The sequence below is a fragment of the Oreochromis niloticus genome, linkage group LG14 (assembly GCF_001858045.2).
Source record: "Oreochromis niloticus isolate F11D_XX linkage group LG14, O_niloticus_UMD_NMBU, whole genome shotgun sequence".
Taxonomy (NCBI): domain Eukaryota; kingdom Metazoa; phylum Chordata; class Actinopteri; order Cichliformes; family Cichlidae; genus Oreochromis; species Oreochromis niloticus.
Window position 1 is genome coordinate 23,376,245 of NC_031979.2, and position 24,994 is coordinate 23,401,238.

The 24,994-nt window shown below is 41.3% G+C and overlaps 1 protein-coding gene across 1 annotated transcript in view; it reads left to right on the forward strand.

Annotated features, from left to right (window-relative positions):
- The window catches only part of LOC100705453 (protein jagged-1b), a 63,484-nt gene that overhangs the window by 27,980 nt on the left and 10,510 nt on the right, over window positions 1-24,994 (forward strand). The window contains exons 3-9 of the mRNA XM_025898468.1: window positions 10,435-10,498; window positions 16,269-16,517; window positions 17,916-17,976; window positions 19,135-19,265; window positions 20,501-20,620; window positions 20,990-21,103; window positions 24,842-24,955. Of these exons, the coding sequence (XP_025754253.1) occupies window positions 10,435-10,498; window positions 16,269-16,517; window positions 17,916-17,976; window positions 19,135-19,265; window positions 20,501-20,620; window positions 20,990-21,103; window positions 24,842-24,955 (853 nt within the window). The remainder of the gene's footprint in view (window positions 1-10,434; window positions 10,499-16,268; window positions 16,518-17,915; window positions 17,977-19,134; window positions 19,266-20,500; window positions 20,621-20,989; window positions 21,104-24,841; window positions 24,956-24,994) is intronic.

The following is a 24,994-nucleotide window of genomic DNA, read 5'->3' on the forward strand; positions in this document are numbered from 1 at the left end:
AGAAAGAGAGGGAGGGAGGGATGGAGGGAGGGATGAAGGGGGCACTGATAAGGGCGAGGGAGGATGAGAGGTGTGGAGAGTCAGGACGAGAAGCTGGAGGGAACAAATAAGAAGTGGAGCAGTGAAATGGACAGCTAAGGATGGCAAACATTTTAAAACCTTTATTTAATAGAATTTGTCATGCAATGACGTAACATAGTCCGCTGTAATCCTCAGCTTTCCGGTGTGAAGCTGCAGGCGAAGGGACTGTGCGAGACGACCAGACAGCCTGAAGCCTGAGGGAAGGGCCGATCTATCATCCAGACTAATTCTGCTGTTTTGATGCTTTCTTGCTTTTGGGAAACCCCGGTTCTCTCCAGCTATGTTAGACTCAAACATTTGGACATGTGACAATCAGAAAGAACATGCAGAGATACCAGGCTCAGCTGTTTCAGAGAGGCTTGGTACAGTGAGGGAAAGACGGGAAGTGGTTTGGATAGAGGGACACGGAAATAGGAGCAATTCCTTAGATGGACTGAATCTAGAGGAAATCGAATATCTCCCATCTGTTAACAGGAAAACACACTGAACCACAGTTTAAGCATGCACTGAGACTTATGGACAAAATCTTTGTCTGTCTTGTTCCGATTATATTTAGGGAGGATGAGCTAAAATGCAATCCCAGATCCTACCAGGGGATTCATTAAACTGCAAATCACAAAACTGTTCTAAAATCTCAGGTCAAAATCTTCAGTGAAGATGAGAGAACGGCAAGAGAAACACAAGAGAAACAAGAAATTAAAACGCATTGGGGTCAAGGCTTGAAATTCTAAGTCAATCAGATTTTCATTTAAATCTGACTTTTATCTCAACAGCTGATTATTTCTTCCAAAGAGAGATAAAGATCATTTTTGTCATGGTCCTGGGTCGCTGACCCAGCGTTTTGAGTTTATTGTTATTATTTTCTAGTTTATTCTGATTTTGTAATAGTTCTTTGGGGTTGGTTCTCGTGTTTTATCATACCTACCTGTGTCTTCCCCCTGTGCTCTGTTCGTGTCCCCGAGTTTTGTGTTGTAAAACAGTTTGTGAGTTTCCTGTTTTACTTTGAAAGTTTTTGTCTTGTTGTGTCTAATTAGGTTCAGCTGTGTTCCCCTCTGGTGTGTCATTCCCTCATTACCTTGTGTGTATTTATAGTGTGTGCCTGCCTGTGTTCCTCGTCGGTTCGTCTGTGTTACTCAGTGTTTCTCCGCGTCTCTCTGCCCTGCTTTCTCCATGTCATTCCCGTGTATCTTCCAGTGTCCTTATGTTTTCAGGTTTGTTTATTAGTTTCTCCCAGTTTAGGTTTATGTTTTCTTCAGCCCTCGCTTTTTTATGTTTTGTGCACTGCAAATAAACTCACTCACATCACCGCCGCTGTCTGCTACTTGGATCCTCCTTCTCATCTCCACACGACTGCTGCCCCAGCCGTGACAATTTTAGGATATAAAATTGGAGTCAAACTAAGAAGGGAGACCGGCTATTTCTCAGGCACAGAAATGGGTAAAAAGAAATGGTACTGATATTAAATTTAGGTGAGTTATGTCAAGGAGAAATACATATGAGAAGAAAAAATGTCTTTAATTTTTCTTTCCTCTTGATACGCAGCATAAAATAGACAGAGGGAATAAATTGTACATATTTTAATTAGTCTAAATGCCTACAATGCATTTCATTAGTGGCTAGGGAAGGACATTGTTAGTTTAGACAAAGCAACACTGACAGAAGAAAAGATGGACGTAGCCACGGCAACATCACCCACTGGTTTGTGAAGTCCTGCTTTGAAGACTCCTAATGACAATTTTCATCATTGGAAGTCTTAACCAATGAGCATACCCCAGACAAGCCTTCATTCTGAAACTTAGATTGACCAAAATTTATATAATTGGCTTAACAATATGATAACAAATGAGTAATTGACACCATAAATTCAATAGGATTCAATTCTCTGTACAGAGAGGACCATTTCCCCATAAACCTCTATTCTAACTTAGTGGGCAACTCAATATTATGTGGGAAACTTGCCACAATTAATTATCAGGAGTACGAACTGCAAAACAGGATTGTTTGCAGTTGTTAAAGGAGAGACACTGTAATTTTGTTGTACATAAAATGACAATAAACGTTTTCAAATTCAAAATAACAGAGGCTAACAGAGGCTAACAGTAGCTAACATCGACAATCAGAATCAGAATCAGAATCAGAATACTTTATTGATCCCTAGGGGAAGGCAAGGCTAATAAATCAAACTACAAGTAATCTAATAAAATTCATTCTAAGAAGCTAGAATAATAAAATATTTTTTTAAACTCAAATTAAATATGGACATACAGATATCAAGGTAGAGCTAAATAAAATCAGAAAAGTATAATCAGTAACCTAACTGAGTCAGGGGTACAAAAAAAACTACCTAACATCAAAATAATTTACTGTGTTTATAGAAACAAGGAAAACCAAAGAACTCCCATAACAAGCCCAAAGACCATTACAGTCAGGCAACTTTCATAAACAGACATGTCAGCATATTTTATTTAATACTATTACTATTAGAAACACAGCTGCTACATACAAAAAGAAGTATGTGAATGTGTGTGAGAGAAGAGTGAGCGAGGAAAAGTGCAGTAGCTACAAATTCAAACTGGCAAGTGTGATGACGTTGATGCAAATTTCAGATCAACAATAGCAACAGGTCAGCAAGTTCAAGGCTCACGTGCTCCATTTTAGGATTGCTGAAAAAAAACTTTAAATCATACTTACAGGTAAAATCAGTCATTTTTTGAGGTTTTTTACAATCGAAAGAACAATTTTGTACTAACAAATATATGTCGATTAATATATCATTACATCTTCCAACAAACTGATGCATCATCATAACCTTTAAAGTTATGCCAGCTAATGTCAGGATTTCATACTTTCTGATAAGCAGTTTGACAATGCTAGATCCACTTCAAATAAAGTTTTACTAACACCTCCTTATAGCAGCTAACAGAAGCTAACAGTAGCTAGTGGTGGCAAAATCAGTGGTTAACAGAGACTAACAACAAGTAATAGTGGCAAAACAGCAAAGAGTGGCTAACAGAGCTAACAGAGGCTAACAGCAGCTACCAAGAAGCTAATAGTGACAAAAACTGTCGCTAACAGAGGCTAAACCAATAAAAACAGCCCCTAACAGAGGCTAACCAAGAATCAAACAGGAGTGCTGACTGACAGAAGGATATCCTCAACAACTCACTTCAGTTATTGATGTTTATTTATGTCCAATGAATCCCTGTCATTGGACATAAATAAACATCATTGACTTGTACTGGAATTCTTTCACATAGTTTTACAGCCTTCTCCAGAGTAAAGACATGTATATTTATAGATAAGGTAAACAGCAGAGTGACATTCTACACTCTCCGATGAATGATGGCGAGAGTTATTTGTCCTACAGTGACCACCGTGGTCATGATTACGCTCTCAATTTGGGAAGGTTAAAATCTAGTACTGTGATTTTACCCACTGTAATTTTAAAATCGTTAAACTCTCTTACTGTTGTGAGAGCAGAAGACTCATCCAGGATTGGTGTCATTATTTTCCGAATGCCTCATTTCATGTGTTTTGAGTCATTCCTATCAACTGTCCACATTTCTGAATAATTCAAAGCCTGATTTTTCTGAGAAAATTCCAGGGTGATGACACACATCTTAACAGGAAAACTGTATAATTTTAGCACTCTACTGTTATTAGTTTGTTTATAAAAACTATGCTCTTGTGGTAAAGTCAAGTGCCTTTTCAAGCTTTTCTTAAACAGAATTTTCTCTGGAGTCATTTTCAAATAGACATGTCTATATGGATCTATAGCTATAACTTCTTCAGGTATATCATTCACAGGCAAAATATCTGCTACCTTGACTTCAGACATATGGAATTTCAAGAGTGTAGCTGAAGTTCAGTATCAAATAATGTGAGCACGAATTTGCTTGAAACAATAATAGTGGGTTAAAACTTGTAATACAGATTTCCATATATGAGATGTACACTATACTGCAACACTACAGTATAGTGTCACATCAGATGACTGGTCTTAAAGACAGTAAATAAATATGTGTGTGTGTGTGTGTGTGTGTGTGTGTATGTGTTTATAAGTGTTTATTTAAGTTTATTATGATATTCCAAAGAAATCACACCATGATGAGCAACAACATTTTTTAATAGCAAACAAATAACGGTAGAGCTAAAATCTGGCAGTGTTTCTGTTAAGGCGTGCATCATCACCCTGGAATTTTCTCAGGGAAATCACAAATGGTTGCGCTAGCTTGTGCGATGTAGGCAAGACAAGAATCACTAAGAAGTGAATCACCTTCATAACACTGAAAAAAAGCTGTTTGCTTGGTTCCTTATCTTGCTTCTTTATCTTGTTAACCGGATATGCTTATATGCATTTTATCATCATCATTAATATACAGCTTTTCCTGAAGACTCCTGTAAACCAGGAGGTAGATTTGAAAAGTTTCTTGTAGGTCCTAACATGAGGCTTCTTTGTTTAGCTGTGAGTTTCTTTGATATTGTTGTCCTTGTTTGGGGATTTTTTTTGCTTGATTGATTTCGCCTGTGTTACCTCATAAACATGTTATATCATATATAAATCATATAAATCATGGTAATGTTGGTCTCAGGACAACAGCCCCTTTGAAATGGAACATGTTTTTCTTTTCCTGTTTCTAAACACACACACACACACACACACACACACACACACACACACACACACACACACACATTTTTTCGTTGGGGTAGGAGGTTACTTTTCTTGATCCTGGCCCCTAACAGCTTTGGTCATCACAAGCTTTGTGATTGTTCACCAAGTTTCTTTGGCGTGACTGCGCATGTTTTGGAAAGACACTTAGGAAGTTTATGTTGCTGTGATAATATGAATCCCCACAGACACAATTGTTTTAGCTGTTGTGACTTTAACTTGGCAACCATGGTTGGTTTGACCCTTGCTGGCTGCCATACAGGACAACAGACCTCAGTGCAGATACACCCTTCCTTTATCAGTGCCTGGATTATTAGTTTGGATGCATGCAATTGTGGGAGGTGAGGGTGTGTGCTTTGCAGGCAAGTGAATACGTTTTAGTCATAGTGTTGGAGTGAGAGTGTTGGCAGAAAAAGTGCATGGAAGGAAGGGTGAGGGATGAGGGAGGGTGATTCTAAAGATGATAAGGCTGAGGGGGTGTGTGAAAATGCTACCAGTGCATTTTATAGGAGTGGACAGTTCATCATAGTTGTCTTCCTAGTCGCAAAGCTCCAACTCCAGCATCATTTTATTTTACCAAACTGCTGCTGCAAAGATGTGTCAATCTTATCTTCTGTGCAGTGCTGAAGAGCAACTGAGTGCATTTGCTCAGTTTCACCTGAATATTAAGTTTTGAGGTACAGTCAGGTCCATAAATATTGGGACATCAACACAATTCTAACATTTTTGGCTCTATACACCACCACAATGGATTCCAAATGAAATAAACAAGATGTGCTTTAACTCCAGACTGTCAGCTTTTATTTGAGGGTATTTACATCCAAATCAGGTGAAAGGTGTAGGAATTACGACAGTTTGTATATGTGCCTCCCACTTCTTAAGGGACCAAAAGTAATGGGACAATTGGCTTCTCAGCTGTTCCATGGCCAGGTGTGTGTTATTCCCTCATTACCCCAATTACAATGAACAAATAAAAGGTCCAGAGTTCATGTCAAGTGTGCTGTTTGCATTTGGAACCTGTTGCTGTCAGCTTCCAGGATGAGATCCAAAGAGCTGTCACTATCAGTGAAGCAAGCCATCATTAGCCTGAAAAAACAAAACAAACCCATCAGAGAGATAGCAAAAACATTAGGCGTGGCCAAAACAACTGTTTGGAACATTCTCAAAAAGAAGGAACGCACCGGTGAGCTCAGCAACGGCAAAAGACCCGGAAGACCACGGAAAACAACTGTGGTGGATGACCGAAGAATCCTTTCCCTGGTGAAGAAAACACCCTTCACAACAGTTGGCCAGATCAAGAACACTCTCCAGGAGGTAGGTGTATGTGTGTCAAAGTCAACAATCAAGAGAAGACTCCACCAGTGTGAATACAGAGGGTTCACCACAAGATGTAAACCATTGGTGAGCCCCAAAAACAGGAAGGCCAGATTAGAGTTTGCCAAACGACATCTAAAAAAGCCTTCACAGTTCTGGAACAACATCCTATGGACAGACGAGACCAAGATCAACTTGTACCAGAGTGATGGGAAGAGAAGAGTATGGAGAAGGAAAGGAACTGCTCATGATCCTAAGCAATACCACCTCATCAGTGAAGCATTGTGGTGGAAGTGTCATGGCGTGGGCATGTATGGCTGCCAGTAGAACTGGTTCTCTTGTATTTATAGATGATGTGACTGCTGACAAAAGCAGCACGATGAATTCTGAAGTGTTTCGGGCAATATTATCTTCTCATATTCAGCCAAATGCTTCAAAACTCATTGGACGGCGCTTCACAGTGCAGATGGACAACGACCCAAAGCATACTGCAAAAGCAACCAAAGAGTTTTTGAAGGGAAAGAAGTGGACTGTTTTGCAATGGCCAAGTCAATCACCTGACCTGAATCCAATTGAGCATGCATTTCACTTGCTGAAGACAAAACTGAAGGGAAAATGCCCCAAGAACAAGCAGGAACTGAAGACTGTTGCAGTAGAGGCCTGGCAGAGCATCACCAGGGATGAAACCCAGCGTCTGGTGATGTCAATGTGTTCCAGACTTCAGGCTGTGATTGACTGCAAAGGATTTGCAACCAAGTATTAAAAAATGAATGTTTGATTTATGGTTCTTCTTCTGTCCCATTACTTTTGGTCCCTTAAGAAGTGGGAGGTACATTTGCAAACTAATGTAATTCCTACACCATTCACCTGATTTGGATGTAAATACCCTGAAATAAAAGCTGACAGTCTGGAGTTAAAGCACGTCTTGTTCGTTTCATTTGGAATCCATTGTGGTGGTGTATAGAGCCAAAAATGTTAGAATTGTGTCAATGTCCCAATATTTATGGACCTGACTGTAGTTTATTAGCTTCATGCTGCCATAATTAATCTTTATGTAGGCTATAATTGTTGTTTTTAACATAAATAATTACAATAACCTGCAAAGGGTGACCAAGAAATTGTATGAAAATTACTTAAAATTACCCACAACAGTTCAAAACCAAAACAATAGTATTCACCACTTTGAAAACTGACAATAGTGTTTCTGTACAAAGACTGAAGCACAAATTCCTTGGACAGGCTGCAGCACATAGGAACCCACATTATTTTTTTCAAATGAGTCTGAGAACATGTACCAGTTTGTAAACATTATTGTGCTGCAAAGTTGGACTTTTTAACATCAGAGTCAGTGGGGACTGATGCACTTTTGGCACCTGCCTCCAGTGGCCAATAACGGAACTGCAGTTTTTGGCACTTCCTGGCTGGCTTAATTTTTCAGTCCTGTAGGTTGCTGCTTTGATAGTAGTTTGTTCCACACGGAGTGTGACCACAAAAACACACATGCCCATAAAGTGCAAACAGTACTTGTTACCATATACAGAAAATGTGTCTATTTGAAGTCCCAAAGAGATTCCATCTAAGCTGTAGTACCCAGAGTGAGTCTGTGCAGGCAGGGAGAGAACATACAAACTTCACACAGAGAGGCTTCGGGCAGATTGGGGATTTGAACCCAGGACCTTCTTACTGTGACGTAGTTGTGCTAACCACTGTGATAGACTTGACTACACTACCTAAGCAGGGAAAGAAAACGTGACTTTGTTTTTTCCATTAATTCACAGTCTATGTCAAACCAAATGAGACAAAGGAAGCATTTCCATCGGTTTCAGCTCTTCTGTTTTAGCCATCATAGCAGAATAAACCCGTCTCACCTTTACAGCTACAGCAAGAAAGGCAAAAGCCCCCTTATAGGTGATTAACACAACTGGGCCAGAAAGGACTGGCATAAAGCACCGTCCTCTGAACAGACATATAACAAACAATAACCAGATGTATTTAATGAATGCATTTTCCCTGTGCAGCCGTGAGTTATAAGATGGCTCCCTGAACTGGCACTCTGTCACTGAAACCCTGTAATATAAATGAATTTAAATGACTGTCGCTGGAGCCTTGGCTCTTACACATTGCTGACTCGGTATAAACACTCCAATAATGTCATATAAAAACACATAATAAGAGAAATTTTGCTGTGGAACGGATACTTTTATCGTTAATATCTTAAGCACCTTTTGCTGCTAAAGCTGTGTGTGTGCAGGATATCTAGTTGTGAAAAGGTACACAACTGTAATGGTATTTCACTTAAACTGAGGATGTGATTAATTCTTCCAGCACGGATCCTGTATGGAATTAATTTCATAAAAAGTCGTCTCAAGATCCAACAGTGTAGCTGTAATTCATGAATACCAAACATTGCTTCAGGTGAGAGTTTTAAGCCAAAGCCTAATGAGTCCAGCTGGTCCATCTGTGGGTTACCCACTATCTCCCAGGCTTAATGAACTGCCCGTGAGCCCTCTGCAGCCCAGCACATCTCATTAGCGCCACGACATCTAAGTATAGTGTGTGGGAGTTCGCCCACTTACTCAACTACCATTTCTTATCATATCACATCAGTTCTTTTGTCTTCTCCTTTAATCATCTCTCTTGTATCATCATCCGTTTGGTTTCACCTCCCTCTGACCTTTCTTCCATCTTCCTCCGGGCGTATATCTGAATCAGAGAAACTCCAGGACGCCTACAAATTATAATTATTCTACCACAGTGGCGTTTTCCCCCTACTGTACCTTTCCGTGCCCTTTTCTTTACATATCCCCCAAGTAATTATCCTCCCTTCCCCTTTTCTCTGTCCTTTTCTCCTTCTGCACCATCATTTGGCTCACCTTTTCCTCCCCTCTCCTCATCTGTTGGGGTACAAACGCACTGGATGCTCTTTCTCTTGAAGCAAATTCCTGACTCAGTGCTTTCCGCTGCACAATTTTCGCTCCCCCTAACATTTTGCACCTTCATCGCAACCCTTCATCTTCTCCTCTGCTCTTCAGATGTGCCTCTTTCTGCCTCTGATGCTTTTGGGCCAACCTACTGCTCTTAACCTCTCCCTCACTTCACACCTCGGTCACCTCCTGTGCCCATCACCTGCTTCCCATCCATTTCTCCTGCAGCACCTCACTTCCTCTCCTCCCACGCCCCTCCCGAGCAGTGCTGTCCCTCAGCAAAGACGTGACCACACATCCTTGTAGCCCTCTAGAAGAACCTTACCCACAATGCACATGGTGGAGCGATTTGCATGACAGGCAGTGGTGCATTTCGCAGAGGGAGGGATCGGCTGGTGAATGTACAGAGATAGAGAAACCCATAACGGGAGCAAGAAGAACTGTAATGTTGGTTTGAATTATTCATAGCTGGTCTATAGGATGAATAAATGCATCAGGAAAGGGGAAGACACAAGGAAGAGCACCTGTTATCTATCCAGAGTGTGATATCTCTGTAAGCCCAAAGTCATGTATGCTCAAGTCCTCTGCTACTGCACTATGAGATAACAGTATATAGGCTGGCTATGTGTCTACTTAAAGCTCTGAATTTAATTAAAGTGTATTACTAAAGCTAGAAAAAAAGGGTGCACGTTACAGTCATTGAAGTGCCACACTGATTCACCACATTTAACCTGCATTAGATTTTCTTGAATCAGCGCCCAGTGGATGGGAAAACATACATTTTAAACCATAACTTTAGTGAGTCTTTAGAGGTGCAGCCTTTACTCCACTATATTTATTTGAGTTAAAGCTTTAATTACTATTTTAAATATAGATCTTCTAATGAATTGTTACATTCCTATAGATTAAACTAGCAGCGCATAACATTTTTGTTGTGAGCCAGCCTGTGGTACAACATTGCTGTTCCTGTGTGAGGATTTCACTTTGGGCATATGTACAAGTATGAGGTGCTTAACCTCAGGCCACACACCAGACGGGAGTGAAGGGATGAGTCTCACATGAAATCAGTGACAGTCATTTCATATTCCCCATCAGATCTTGTTTTTGTAATGAGCGAGTTTGTGCCTGAGGTTGCCAATAATCCTTTCCATTTTTCAGCATTCATAGCCTACTCAACAAACTGATGTTTACACCAATGCATTTGTTTCCAGGACTGTTTAATCATGAAAGCTAAATCCTGATAAAGACCAAAATGACACCAATTTCTTGGATTAAATTTGAAATTGAAAATTGTGAGCTAAAACATGTTCGAAAGTCTGAGAAAAGAGGAGCCTGGGAGGGAGGAGAGAACAATTTATTTGTTTAATGTAATATTAAAAAAAACAAAAACCCCTCTGCATGTCATCACACTGACTGTGTTGTTTCTGTGTTTTTTTCCCACAGAAGTCGTTCTCACTGGTGTTGGAGGCTCTGGATTATGACAATGACACATCGGGTTCAGGTGAAGGTGTGTTTGCACGTACCTGCGTGCCTTTTTATTCATGTGTAGTCAGGAATGTAAATAAAAGGGGGGCTGAATTAAATAACAATAAACAGAAGGAAAGTTGTGAGGGTGTTATTATTCCCCTCATCCTCACACATGTCATGTTTTGAGGTTTGAAGCTAGAGAGCTTTGTAAGATATACCGTCATCGCCCAAAACACCATTAAGGTTGAAGGTAAGTGACACGTTTAAAAAATGGAGCCGTCTTTTCTCCATTTCCTGCTTTATCTTGTCAAGAAAAGAGTTACTTGTGAGTTTAAATATTAACAATCAACAGTTTCATAGAGGAAAACAACACGGGTGCTTGTTTACGAGCGTTTGTTTTCTGACATGATGAAACAATGTGAAAATATCCTTTGTGTCTTAATGTCTGTGATCTAACGAGTTTAGTGGGCCTTTTATCCAGACCCTTTAATTTCCTGCTCGTCTCAGTGCTGTTCCTCCTCATAATCAGGAAAAGCTCTGTGACAGGGAATGTGAGCGGCATGCTATAAAAAGCAACACACATACACACAAGCACAGTCAGACAGATGTTTCTGTGCCTTCCTCATTCCTGTCATGCCACAATCCTTCCTTTGAGGGACCACTGCACTGCGGTCTCTCAACCTCGGTGCTACCCAGAAGATGGCTGATAGGATGAGAAACTGGGATTTTCACCTCTGTTTCTCTTTCTCCTTCTGTCTCTCCTTCCCTCTGCCCTCCAGCGACGCTCTTACATCTTGTTTGCATTATCTTCCGTTTCCACCTGAGCTCCTGACGGCCCTTACATTGGGCCTAAAGCTGTTCACTAGGCTGACAGCTTAGCTCAGCCCAAACAGAGGCGTTCGGTAGCAGTCTGAATGGACTTAGCGGGCCGTGCTGCAAATCAGAAAGGATTACCGGGCATAACTGTACCTTCTGAAAAGGTTCTTGGAAATACAGAGAAAATGTGATGTGCTATGAGCACAGACAGTGTGACCTTCACAGAGTTTTCTTCAAATAAAACGTAGCTTAAGTGTTAATGTGCAGGGGTGTACCTTGATCTGTTAAAGGATAATTCCCGTTTGTTACAACTTTGGTCTTTGGCCTTTATGTTTTTGTTGAGTATAATGACATTGAGCTCACCAAAGTTACTGTTTAGATTAAGGGAACACGATGCTATCACTGCAATTAAATGAGATCAATCAGACTGTAAAACTTCATACATGCCTGCAGTAGTTCACAGTAAGTAGGTAATATGCAGCAGGTTTTGGCACCTTTATTTTGTTTGCACAGTTGTTTTACATATTCTCTATCTCGTTTTATGTTTATTTTGAAGGACACAGTCTTTTATTTAACTTTATTGCACAACACAGAAATATAGACCTGATGGAAACACCTGTCACTACAACAGTGAAAATCGAATAAACAGCAAACTGCAGCCTCCTGAGCAATCACCAAGATGAGTAAACGCACTCCGTAAAAACCAATAATTTAATGGAGGCTGGAAATTTTGCAACACCAGGCCGCATCAGCTTTAACTCATAAATCGGCGACTGAATGTTTACACAAAGTACGATTTAACAACAACATACAGGATAATATACTCAGAAAACAAACTTGTCATTAAGTGCATAAAGAAAAAATTAAAGGCCTGAGTTGATCTTTGGGGCCTTGCAGTTCTTGGAACATCTGATTTCTGCAGTGCTGCCAACTTCCTCAGATTTCAAGGAGTTTTCTAGTCAACAAAAAATATATTATTTCATTCTTGAACTGAATTTTCCTGCTCAGAAGTTTTGCAGAGGTGCCTTTGTTACTGCTTTGCTAGACTTTTGGACGTGTTACTGCCACCAGGGCAATAGCACAGAGAAAACTGTCTCTCACATGCTGTTAGATGTTTTGTGTACGCACCAAACATCAACCTCCAGGGCTTTAAATAAAGCTACAGCCTTCATAACACATGTACAGTGCAGTTTGTTTATAACTCACTAATTAAGGCTTAAAGTTAGAAGCAGGTCTGCCTTAACTGACAGATGGACGCTGACACAGGCTGCTGCTTTTCCCAATTTGTGCTAATTAGTCACTGAACTAGATTTCTTAATCGTGTTTGTGCCTTTAATGAAATAATCTGAGAAAATAATTTGTATAAATCTGCACTTCACTTTTGGAGAGTCAAATTCCATCCATACATACATTCATGCATTTTCTGCCACTTCCTGCCACAGGGGCTGAAGTTTAAGTGAAACCCTCCACCCCCCAAAAAAAGCCAAATCCTCCTCCAGCTCTTCTTTGGGAGGACACTGTGTTATGTATTGGACTAAATACAGCAGGCAGGAGGTAACGCAAAAACAACCCTTTTATTTAGGTTGATTAAAAATCCTAAAAGGCAGTAAACTGTGAACCCATAAACTTCAAAGAAACAGAGACAAGCACACAAACAGATGCTAAGACAATAACGGACGGGAAGGAAATGAGATAATTAGATAACTGAACACAAGCAGGACAAGAGAGATAGTGGACTGTCAAAATAAAATGCGACTTCCTGGGGGAAGAAACTGCCACAGAGACAGATTTTTCCCCACGCTGCCACTGATAAAAACTGTGAAATCACCCTATCTGTCTGTCTGTCTGTCTAACAAAATGTTTCTTTTTTGCATGAAGGAAGCAAAGTGATTCACAAAACTGAAAGACATCTCCAAATAATGAAATAAGGCAGATGCTCAAAGAATCACATGATCCCAAATCTAAAAAGAGTCCAAACTATGGATACTAGAGAAACCCAGCTAAGCCTGAAAAGCATAACTAAACCCACAAAACACACCGACCGAACACACCAACGCTTTCCTAAACCAGGCGAGACAAATCTCTCCAGGACATCCAGAATCTGCCCCAGGGTCTCCTCCCAGTTACACGTATCCAAAACACCTATCTAGGAAATTCTAGTAGTTTATATACAGTTGTTAGAATCTAATGATATTATACAGCATACATTAAAAATAAGAATTTTGTGCACAAGTTTGAATTTAATTAGGATGATCTCTAATTCACGCAGACAAAATTATACATACAGATTCAGATATAAACATATATTCACTTAAATCTTTTAGTAAGTGCTGAAGGTTCTACAATGTTTTGTCTAACTTGACAAGGCTGAGACCTATTAACTTAACATTAGTGACAATGTTTGGTTTCTCTTTGTTTGAAAAGGATTTGTTTGTGAGCACTCATTGGGATTAAACATTCATCAGAATATTGGGAAAATCCAAGGAACCAAGTGAAGATCTAAGGAGAAATGTAGATTTCCAAAAGTTGGGAACTGCACTCAATTGTATATGTTACAGGTATCTGTGTCTGATAACTTGGCTGTCCACTCTCTCATGAATATAGTCAAATCTGGCTTCAAAAAACCAACATGGATGCTGTCAAAATCCTAAATTTGAAGCTTTAAAACAGGGCTTCTGTACCAAATGCTTATAGTAACTACATCCGTGTCTTTTATACACAGTGAAGACCCCCTCACAGAACAAAAACCCCACAGGGAGATTTGTAACTTTCTCAGTGTAATTTTTCAGTAAATATGAATCATCTTAAAATGTTTTTCCCCATGTTCTTCCTTCTGTTCGCGTATTCACTGGGTGATTTTGAGAGCATACTTGCTGCTGTGCTCACCCATGTTTCAGCTGTACTGACGTTACACCCGCAGCCACAAAACTGCCACCACCATTGAAGCGAAAGTGGAATTCAATATTAGAAGCATTATAATCTGGACCAGCTTGTCACCAAAATTCAAGACACATGTTTAGACTTAGTACCCCATCCATGTGAGAACAGTTTCACTGGGAGTTTATATGAGAATGAAAACTGAAAATAAACATAGAAATGTCATGAGAACCCATGCACATCAAATTAAAAAAAATCTTCAGCTGATCTATTGGCTCCCACACAAGGCTATTGATTCAAAATGAAGTCACAGGGAGGTGTTTTCTCTCCTGCAATTTTTTCTCACCATTGTCAAGGGCAAGCACTTCACAGCTAACACAAGACAGTGGGGGGACAATCTCCAGAGACAAGAAAACGAGTTTTTTTTTTTAACTCCCTGCAGATACAATCCCTGTTTCTCTGCTGCTTATGTTTCTATAAAGTGTGATTTCAGGAAGAGCTCAGGGCTTCTTGTTTCAGCTGTTCTGCCATCAATCTTTCTGTCTCCCTCTCTCTCTTTTTTTAGGATCCCCATTAGCACCAGCCAGAGTGTTGGCTATTCTGCCTGGGGTCCTCCACACCCCTCACGTATTATTGTACCATCTCGTCTAATCACGTTACTGAGAAAATCGGGCTCTGTTACACACCTTCCCTGCTGTGCTGGATGATAATTCACTTACTTCTGCTTCTTTTCTAGAAGAGAAATGGTGATGATGAAATTAACCCCCGGCCATGCCAGAGTCATAAAATAATGAAAAACCCACAATGCACTGCAGTAGCATAATGAGTGTTTGTGAAACGGGGCCCTCGAGTTTGACTACAGGCGACGGCGGAGGAATCGTGCAGCGGCTGAGCTAACAGTCCGCTCAACGTCCGCTCTGTTCCCATCCCATTTTTTATGCTAAAACACACACACACACACACACACACACACACACACACACACACACACACACACACACACACACACAGTCTCACCAACCACTGTGTATCCCTGTTTTCATTCCTTTGGGTCAAACCGCAGTGATCTCATCTCTCCATCAGGCGGTTTGTTATGTGTGTGTCCTAATAGCTGCTTCCCTTCCTCTTTGACTCTGTTTGCCTCTGGCAGTCTCTCTCTCTCTCTCTCTCTCTCTCTCTCTCTCTCTCTCTCTCTGTCTCTCTCACACACACACACACACACGCACACACACATGCACACACTCGCACATTCTGTACACTCAGTCTCTCTTCACTGCTGACATACTTCCAATGAGGCTTCCTGTTCTGTCCTCCTATCATGCAATCTTTGCCTGTATCCTCACTAGCATCTCATAGATACACATATAGCATATACACTGAAACAAAACACAGACACACACACACATACCTATTCTGAGTACTGTGTAACACCCTGTCAGAGAGGATTAAAAGTGACTTGGGGATGACAGTGCCTCTGGGAAATCCCCTCCGGGGGTCAGGAGCAGCAGCCACTGCCCCGCTGTTGCCCTGGGGCTTGTCTGGTCCTCTCTCTGCACCTCCCCCTCCTCTCTAATAGCTAATCAAATGTTAAAGAGCTGCCTCATAGTGATGATCTCTTAGATATTTGTGGTGTCTCACAGCTCTGCAGAGCATTTTAGAGCCTCATTGTTTTGGTTATCAATCCCACAAATTCCATCATCCAGTGGTTTTCTTTTGTTTGTTTTTGTTTTTGTTTTTTATGAAATAGCTCTCATAAATCACCTGTACACGACCTGCTCAGCACAAAATGGCAAGCACTAAAGTTAGTGACTCACTGGTGGGTAACTTGTCCCATTTAACAGCTAAAAAACAGATATTTTTCTTAGTGGGTGATGGAAACAGAGCCAGACTCCATGTGATGATAATGTTGCTCCATAACTGCTCGATGTGTTAACAGGCGACTATTTGATTGAACTCATGCCATATCAGCTTTGATACTAATAATGTTTAGGAGTGTTTTGACTTATCTGCTGAATGTGGACACAGTTCCTCCTTCCCCAGATGTTTGGCACCCTTTGATTCCCCAGTGGCAGAACAGCAAACAAAAGAAAGTATTTTTTCCTTCCTTCCTCTCTCAGGTCAGTTGATCGAGCGAATCCTGCTCTCCTCCATGCTGAACCCCGGTGAAGTGTGGCAGACTTACCGTTACCACGGACGCTCTTTCAGCCTGGAGTACCGACTTCGTTTCCGCTGTCACTCCAACTACTACGGACCCTTCTGCAACAAGTTCTGCCGAGCCCGCGATGACTTCGTCGGCCACTTCAGCTGTGACCAAAGCGGCTCCAAGGTCTGCATGGAGGGCTGGACGGGGCCAGAGTGCAAAATAGGTAAGAAAAGGAACACAAAGGAGTCCACTGGTGTTTCCTCAAAGTTGTGCATTTGTTTGTTTGTGTATGTGTTTTTAAAAATCCACATTTGTCTCTATCTCATTCAAATATTAACACATAATCATTTTCTTCCTTTAATGCTCAACAAGACAATGTTTTTGCCAAAAATGCTCCCTTAAATACTAAGTAGGTATTACTGTTACCATCAACAATGCAACAGGTTATTAAGTTATCCTGTAACAGGGGTACAGCATTAGAAAAATAAACCCAGGCTTAATATTTGCTGCGATGGATTACACTACTGAAGCCTGTACTGGTGGGAAAAAAAACCCTTCAAATTCCTCAACACACAAACATATTTTGTAAACTGCCCAGATCAAAGAAGTCAACTAAAATATTGGAGTCTGTCTCACACACACCCTGTGCAGGTTTGCCAGTTAATCACAGGGTCCCAAAGACCCTTACTTCCACTTCAGAATCACTAATAATCTAACACACGTATCTTTGGAGTGTAGCAGGACTTATAAAAAGAAAGAAATCCCACACAGATACAGGTTAGATCATGCAAACTTGACACAGAAAGGTCCCACCCAGCGAGGAGCTTCAAACCCAGAGCCTTCTTGGTGTGAGGCAAAGAAGACGCTCCACCACAGTGTCACTCCACAAATGGTGAACTCCTGACCTAAGCTGAAGTTAATCTAATTTTTCTTGAGATTTTCTTTGTTTTCCTGTCTAATTTTAGTCTTTGAAACCAAAACTATTATTGTGATAAAGGTTTAGTGGATATGTCATCTAAATATTCACACACAGCCTTAATAGCAATCCACAAGGTGAGAACAGGCCTCATTAATAAGGAATAACCGCACATGTGCTTGTCTTGGTGTTAAAAAGACTTCAGGCCATTACACGGTTGCTCTCTGAAACAGTCCATCAGCAAAGACACACTGGCTACCTTCTGTGGTGAGGGTGTGGAGGATTATTTTGTGTGACTCATCAACTGGGCGCCCTCACTCTGTGACCTCGGAGCGCTGCCATCATGTTGCAGCGGTTGAACTGAGTGAATGGAGGAAGCCAGAGTGGAAACCATGGGAACCCTGAAGGACACAGAGCTAGTTTAAGGACATCCTGCAACCCTGCCCATCTCACCCCTTTCTCACTTCATGTGACTTCCTCCTCGGCACGACACTGATTGGACTGCAGGAAGGCAGGAAGCTCGCTCTGTTACCCCCTGCAGGTTACTGATGATGATGAAGTTCAGGGCGTTTTCAGGGTTAATTAAAGGCATCTTTGACCCTGATATGATGTGGCAGATATTCTGACGCCATACACGCGTCTATTCCATAAAAAACATTGTGTTATGGTATTATTCCAACCGTGCTTTGTTTTTTGGCTTTGCAGCAGTGTGCAGGCAGGGCTGTCATCAAACCCACGGCTCTTGTGATGTACCTGGAGAATGCAAGTAAGTGTATACTTGTACCGATGTAGAAAATTGGAAATATGAAATATTATTTTGACTGTCACAATATAAAAATTTAGATTATAATGAAAACTTTAGTCACTACGAGAAGATGAAAAAAATGTGATTTTATATGAGCAGGTTAACATTTTAAACCAAACCCTTCAGTCATTCATTCATAAATGCCCAGCCAAAATGTAACACTGATATCATGTGGTTTTTAAAGCTTGCCTTGGGTTTTTTTTTAAATTCCATTAATCGGAGTTTTTCTTTTAATATACACTAACCTTATGTTCAAAGCATTCTGGTTGGAACAAACAGCCAATCAGGAGAAAGGTGACTTAAATTTGATGAATTGAGGGACTCTACAAAGTTGAATCCAAAAAGAATGCACAAAGCTGTAAATACACAAAATTAGATCCCCTGTAAGTCCAGTAGTAGTATTGCAGGTGTAGATTTAGTGCAGTATTACATTAGAGGGATTTATTCTCTCTACAGATAAATCAACTTCGGTTGTAAAGTGTGTCTGAATATACACTATATCTACAAAAACTAAAGGGCCACCTACGTTACATTACACCTGCAGGAGCTGCTCGGCTATGCCATGAAGCTCCTGGAACTCAGTTTTTACTCCCAGAGAAAGTTTGGAGCTCTGTTGTTGAGCCAGCAGTAGACTGACTCTACAGCTGGTGACCCCGCTCTGTAACTTTATGTGACTTTCTACTTTGTGACTAAGTCACTGTGGTCCTTAAAAGCTTCCACTTTGCAATAATACCACTTACAGTTGATCATGGAACATCTGGGAGGGAAGAAATTTCACAACCTGACTTGCTGCAACGACTGCATCCTATTACAGTACCACACTGGAATTCAGTGAGCTCAAAGTTTAAGAGGAGTGGCTCAACACTTTAGTCTATATTATATAGATTGATCTGCACGCCAACAAGCTCCCACGTAAGGATTTAATTTGTGCTGTGCAGCGTTTTCAAGTAACAGCTTCTTTCACAGAAGTCTAATGAAGCAAATAAAATCATCATCCAAACATCCCTCCAGGATTTCTATAACTATCATAGCAACAGCAGCTTCATAATGCAGATAATGAGATTCGTGGTTGTTCCAATCTGCCTCTCGGCTCATGTCTTCTTCTTCTTTTTCTTTTAGGTGTCAATATGGCTGGAAGGGTCAGCTGTGCGACCAGTGTATGACGTTCCCAGGCTGTGTGTATGGGAGCTGCACTGAGCCTTGGCAGTGTGTGTGCGACGTCAACTGGGGAGGACTGCTGTGTGACAAAGGTCCGACATGTGACCCGCTCCTTTTCTGTAGTGGAGAAGAAGAAAGCGTTTATGTGCGAGTGAGGGGGTTTCCCTCCTTTTTTTCCAGTATCTCAGATATGCAACTGGAGTCGTGTGTGTTTAGGATACTGCGCTGGCTTGTAGACACACAGAGTGTTCAATCACTAGGTAGATTTAACCACACAGTGTAGCAGGCACTGTAAAATTAAAACCAAGTAAAAGTTTAGACAGAAACTCTAACGACTAACTCTCAACTGTCCAGATTTACTTCTACTCAGTGACCTTTTGCACAGTTATACAGAATTCATGATTTTTAATCTTATTTGTCTTATTTCTTTTGTCATGCTAAGGATACTTACTTTTAAATTTTTGATTCCTTTCTATATATGAACTCATAGGTTTAAAGAGTTCAGATTCAGCAACACACTGATGGATCTTTTGTTGTCCACTTGAGCTTCCCAAGACTCATTTAATACAAAAACACTCAATGAGTAGAAGACTACGTCATACGTAAAGATGAAAGTGCTCTGCCGTGTATTGTATGTTGACCAATAGCTCATCCTGTCTGTGTGGCTCTGAGACAAAGAGAGAGGCATCGTGTGTGCAGTCTTAGTGAGGCGTGGTTCTTCACACTTCTCTCCATGCATGATCTTCTGTATAAGATTAGATAAAAGTCCCCGAGGATTTCGAGCGTCAGTATTTTCCCACCAAACTGTAGCAAAGTTCGCCCAGCATTATCCCAGCATATGACTCCCACCTCTGTCCCAGTGTGGGAGCCTAACCAGTGCCCACGGGACAGCGTATTGTGCAGGGGAAAGGTGATAGCCTTGGGTAAGGTGAATGTGAGCGGGGCTGGGCTGGCTGCTTTTAACTAGGTGGGGTCTTAAGCTGTTTCTGTGCATTCAGAAAGGCTCTGTAAAGAGCTGCAGTGAGACAAAGAGGCCATGGGCACCAAGGAAATGATTAAAGAAAGCAAAGTTCTAAACAGCCTCAACAATGGAGGAACAAGCCCTGCAGCTACTGGCCTGCACAGTCAGCACACAGAACAGACCTGGATACACCAGGCCTCTGTGCGCTGTGTGTGCGTGTGTGCGTGCGTGTGTGTTCACTGGATGTTTACCTGAAATAAAGTCAGACTAAAGCATCCTCATTCATTTTTCTATTTGTCCCTATGTCACTTTGTTTTTGCTGTGACTTAAAATCTAAAAACTAAATGCATCTTTTCGTGGGTTCAGATTTAAACTACTGTGGCACCCATCAGCCCTGTAAAAACGGCGGGACCTGCACCAACACAGAGCCCAACGAGTATCAGTGTGAGTGCCAGGAAGGCTTCAGAGGACGCAACTGTGACATCGGTGAGTCAACGACAACAAACAGCAAAAGTGCTCTCGGTTATCTTTGTTTACATGTAAGAGATGCACAGAGATGGCCAAGACTACTGACTGGCACAGGGAAGAAATATCATAAATTGTTAGTTATTAAGGAAATTCCTACTTATAAGTCATCTTTACATGCGTCAGTGTAACGTGGAACTCTACAAATTCATTCTTACTTCAACAATATTTTTTCTATAGTTTATTTATATTATAAACTATTTATGTAAGCACTTTGCATTTTTGCATCCTTAAATCAAATATTGCTTGTCAAAGTTTATAACCATTGTGAGAGAAACAAACTGCACCGGCTTTTAATTTACACTTTCCTCCCCTCCTTCCTCCCTTTAGTGGAACACGCGTGCTTGTCTTCCCCGTGTATGAACGGAGCGACCTGTGTGGAAGACCAAACAGGGTTCAGCTGCATCTGTAGCGAAGGCTGGACTGGACACACCTGCACAGATGGTGATTGTCGATGCTGCACACACTCGCGTCTTACTGAGCTGAGGGGCCGGGGCGCTGTGAGATTGTCTGTGATTGGTTATTATTGTATCAAAGCCAGCGAGTGACTCTAATCAGTGCAACAGAGGAAGTTAAATTAGCCTAAAGATCTTTCCCTCTGTGTGTGTGTGTGTGTGTGTTAAAGAGGGGGAGGGGGCAGGGATGCAGGAATGCATTTGTATTTGTATCACTAGAAAAATCAAGAACCTCTGTTGGAGCACTTCTAATCAGCGATTGCATTAATATAAGCAGAGGTGGCACTGTGAATTATTACATGTTTTTTGTTTGTTTTTTTTAATGGCAGTAATTAGAAGGTATTTATTATCAGCTCTTTTACTCATGTGAGCTTTTTCCAATGTAATGTGATTACTTTAATCACATAATTGGGAATTTGTGGAGTGACATCCGGTTCTCTTGCGATGTGGGTGAATGTGTAAAAATAAGAAGTAGCAAAGTGTGTGCCAAGTGAATGTAAGCTGAGACTGCTGCTAAACACAAAAACAATACACAGTTGTGTTCTGGATTGGTGTGGCATTGTTGTTCTTGGCCTTATGTGGATGTCAGTTGCTGTACAGTAGTCTGATGTTTTTCCCAAAACTATGCAAAGCCAGACTGTCTTTACTTTAATCGCACAAAGACAAGAGCAGCCTTTAAGGGCGCTGTGACATGCAGTCTGTTCTAACACATACTGAAGCGTTTATTCAGACTCAGATTCTGCTGGATAAACACGAGGTTTGTATTACGATGTCAGGCTTTCTCTGCTTCTGCTGGGTTGGCAAAACCCAGTGAGAGATGACGGTATCACGATGGTGGTTATAAACGTTCTGCTTTCTGCTTCTGTCACATGAAACAGTCGCTTGACACCTCATCTTCCACGTAATGTAGGACAATGTAGCGGCGCATGCATCAGTTAGAGCAGAGGTGTCAAACATGAGACCCGTGGGCAAGAGTCGGCCCCGGGAAAGACTCGAATCTGACCCTCTGGATGGCTTTGGAAAATATAAAGAATGGCATAAATTTTGAAGTTTGTAATGTATTTTTAGATGTTTTACAGCTTTTTTCTGTCGGTGAATTGCACCTCTTTTCCTTGTATCAAGATGGGTCAGAAATGAAATGTTAAGTTAAACACATTTACACTGAGAGAAAGGGGACTTTTACTAGTCCAGCCCATTTCATATCAAAGTGGCCCCACAATGTAAAATGAGTTTGACAACCTTGAGTTTAGAGGCACAGGTTTGGAGAAATATGAAGGATATAGTCAATTCAAGTCAAAATTTGCACAGTAGCACATTTTAAACAACCACAGTTGGCCAAAATCCTGTGCAAGATGTACAAAACATACACTATGTATAGCAGTTGCTAATCAAACAATTACTAATACACTAAAAATCAAAGTATTTTTTAAATATTTTGATTTTACCTGTCTGTCTGTCTGTCTGTCTGTCTGTCTGTCTGTCTGTCTGTGGCTTGCTACAGCTGTGCGTTAGAGCTCTGTTTCATTCAAACATAGTCATTGTGGCGTGCAAATCATGACAAGATGTAATTCTGCAATAGGAGTGCTGGTTTAGCTCACTCAGCTTACCCATATGTTGTAAGGCTAACACAGAGGCTCAGGTTTGCAGCTGGTCTCATTCCCAGCTTTCCTGTTATCTCGCCACTATTTTATTAACTCGATACAAAGGCTAAAAAGTACAAAAATATCAGGGCAAAAGCCATTCTGCCATAAATGAAAAAAGACAAATCCATTTGCAAATCTGTGCTCTGTTAGCTGTAATTACAGCGGCGTGAAATGGACTTGGCAGCAAAGAGGAGCAAGAATATAAAAAAAGATATTCATGTTCTGCATCAACCGAATGCACATAACTTCACTGCAGGGCTCCTTTCAGTGAGGTTAGTAGGATACATCTCAGGAGGGTGCCTGTTATCTATTTCGTGCTTACAGCATGTTGTCTGGAAAATAATTAGCCCAGTGAAAACCCAAACTCTGGTCTCCAGTTGTGTGGTTAGTGCAAGTTACCATGGTGAAAATAGAGGCGCCTTACTGACCCACTAATCCTGCTTCATAGTACATGCCCCCCCTCTAATCTCCCATAAACACAGTTTTTCTTTTTCTTTCTGTGAGTATGAAAGATGTCAAATCATTAAACAAAGCGGTTCCTTATATTCAGAAACTGTCCCTCTTAAAAGAAAGAAAGGCTGAGGTATCTTCACTAACAATCACAAGTATGCATCAAGCTCAGAAATGCTGGATCGTATAGTTCCCATGATCCCAGTCCTGTAATCTGGGCTTTCTCTGATGTTATCAGCGCATTTTTTGTTTTGGTTTTTTTTGGTTTATTTTTTCACTCATTATAGAAAGTTCCTGCACAGCCACAGAGGACCTGATGCCTCTTTTAATTGGTTAACATCATGGTTCGGTGTAATACAAGTAAACCACACTTAAATATATGTCTGTTTGTAGGTTAAATGCTTTTAAAGACTGCATTAGTTCCCGCTCACTCAGCCGCATACACTGTTTGATCTGCACGCGGCTAAAGGTCAAGCTGAGCTGAGCTGTCAGAGCAGTCTGGGTTTCTCGGTCATGTGGTCTGCTGTGTGTGTGTGTGTGTGTGTGTGTGTGTGTGTGTGTGTGTGTGTGTGTGTGTGTGTGTGTGTGTGGATGGGTGGGTGGGTGGGTGTGCGTGACGGCAGGTGAGATTGGATCACAGGGGTTATGGTCTTTCAGAGCTGTCTGTAAACAAGAACCGTTCCACATCCTCTGCTTTCACCTCGTGCAGGATAAACAGCGCTGTGGCATGTAAACAATTCAGCAGAAAGCATTTTTATCAAAGAGTGAGAGCAGAGGGATGAACGAGGAGTAGAAGTTTTGTTTATTTTTGCTCTTGTTGTTTGTTGCTCGCTTGATTAACAGTCAGAGAGGCGGTCTATCTCTGCAGGCTATGTGTTGTGCGGGGGGGGGGGGGGGGGGGGGGGCTCTCCAGGGAACATACAGCAAGAAGATTGTTAGGCTTGCAAGGAATGACAACCAATACCACAACATAGCTCTGTTTTCAGACTAGATTTATATATATAACCAATATTAATTAAAGGCTTCTTTGTTTGTTATGAATTCTCCGTCTCATTTTTGGAGATGTGCCGCTAACTTGGCAGGATTATTGTTGTTCAGCGATGGAGTTCGGGGTCAGGAAAATGGAAAATGGTTCTTCTGTAGGGTTAGGTAAATGAAAAAAGGTTATGAGAGAGACAGAGACGTACACCACAGAGATATGCATGGGAAAAGTTATGATGCCCTCTGTAAGTTATGCATGGTTAACCCCTAAGTGGGGAGCTTCTCTTTGTCTTTCTGCGTGTCTGAATGTGATGTTTTTCCTGTTTTAAATTCCTTGTCAGATGGGTAGAACCACACATGGCAGCCCCATTTTTATTTCTGTCCAACCCCCGGCTTTGCCATCCTTTCCCTTATTTGAATGCACTCCTTCCTCCCTCCTCTTTGGGCAAGATTTGAGATGATTGTATTCATCACTGTTTGCACAGAAACCAGAGCAGCAGAAAGAACGAAAACACAAAAGCATCAAAGCTTCCTCACACCTATATTACCCTTCAGATCACACATGCACAAGCTGCCTCCTTAATGTTCGCACTCACGCTCCCGTCACACAGGCCAGTAAGTCCATGTATATTATTCTCTGTTTGTCTTCTCAGTGGTGAAGCAGTGTGATCGCAGCCCCTGTGGCCATGGAGCAACGTGTGAAGAAGCTCCTGGAGGTTATCGATGCCTCTGTCCGCCTGGATGGACCGGCAGGACGTGCCAGCTGGGTCAGTGGGTCATCGTATGCCTGCTCTTCTTTATCTTAC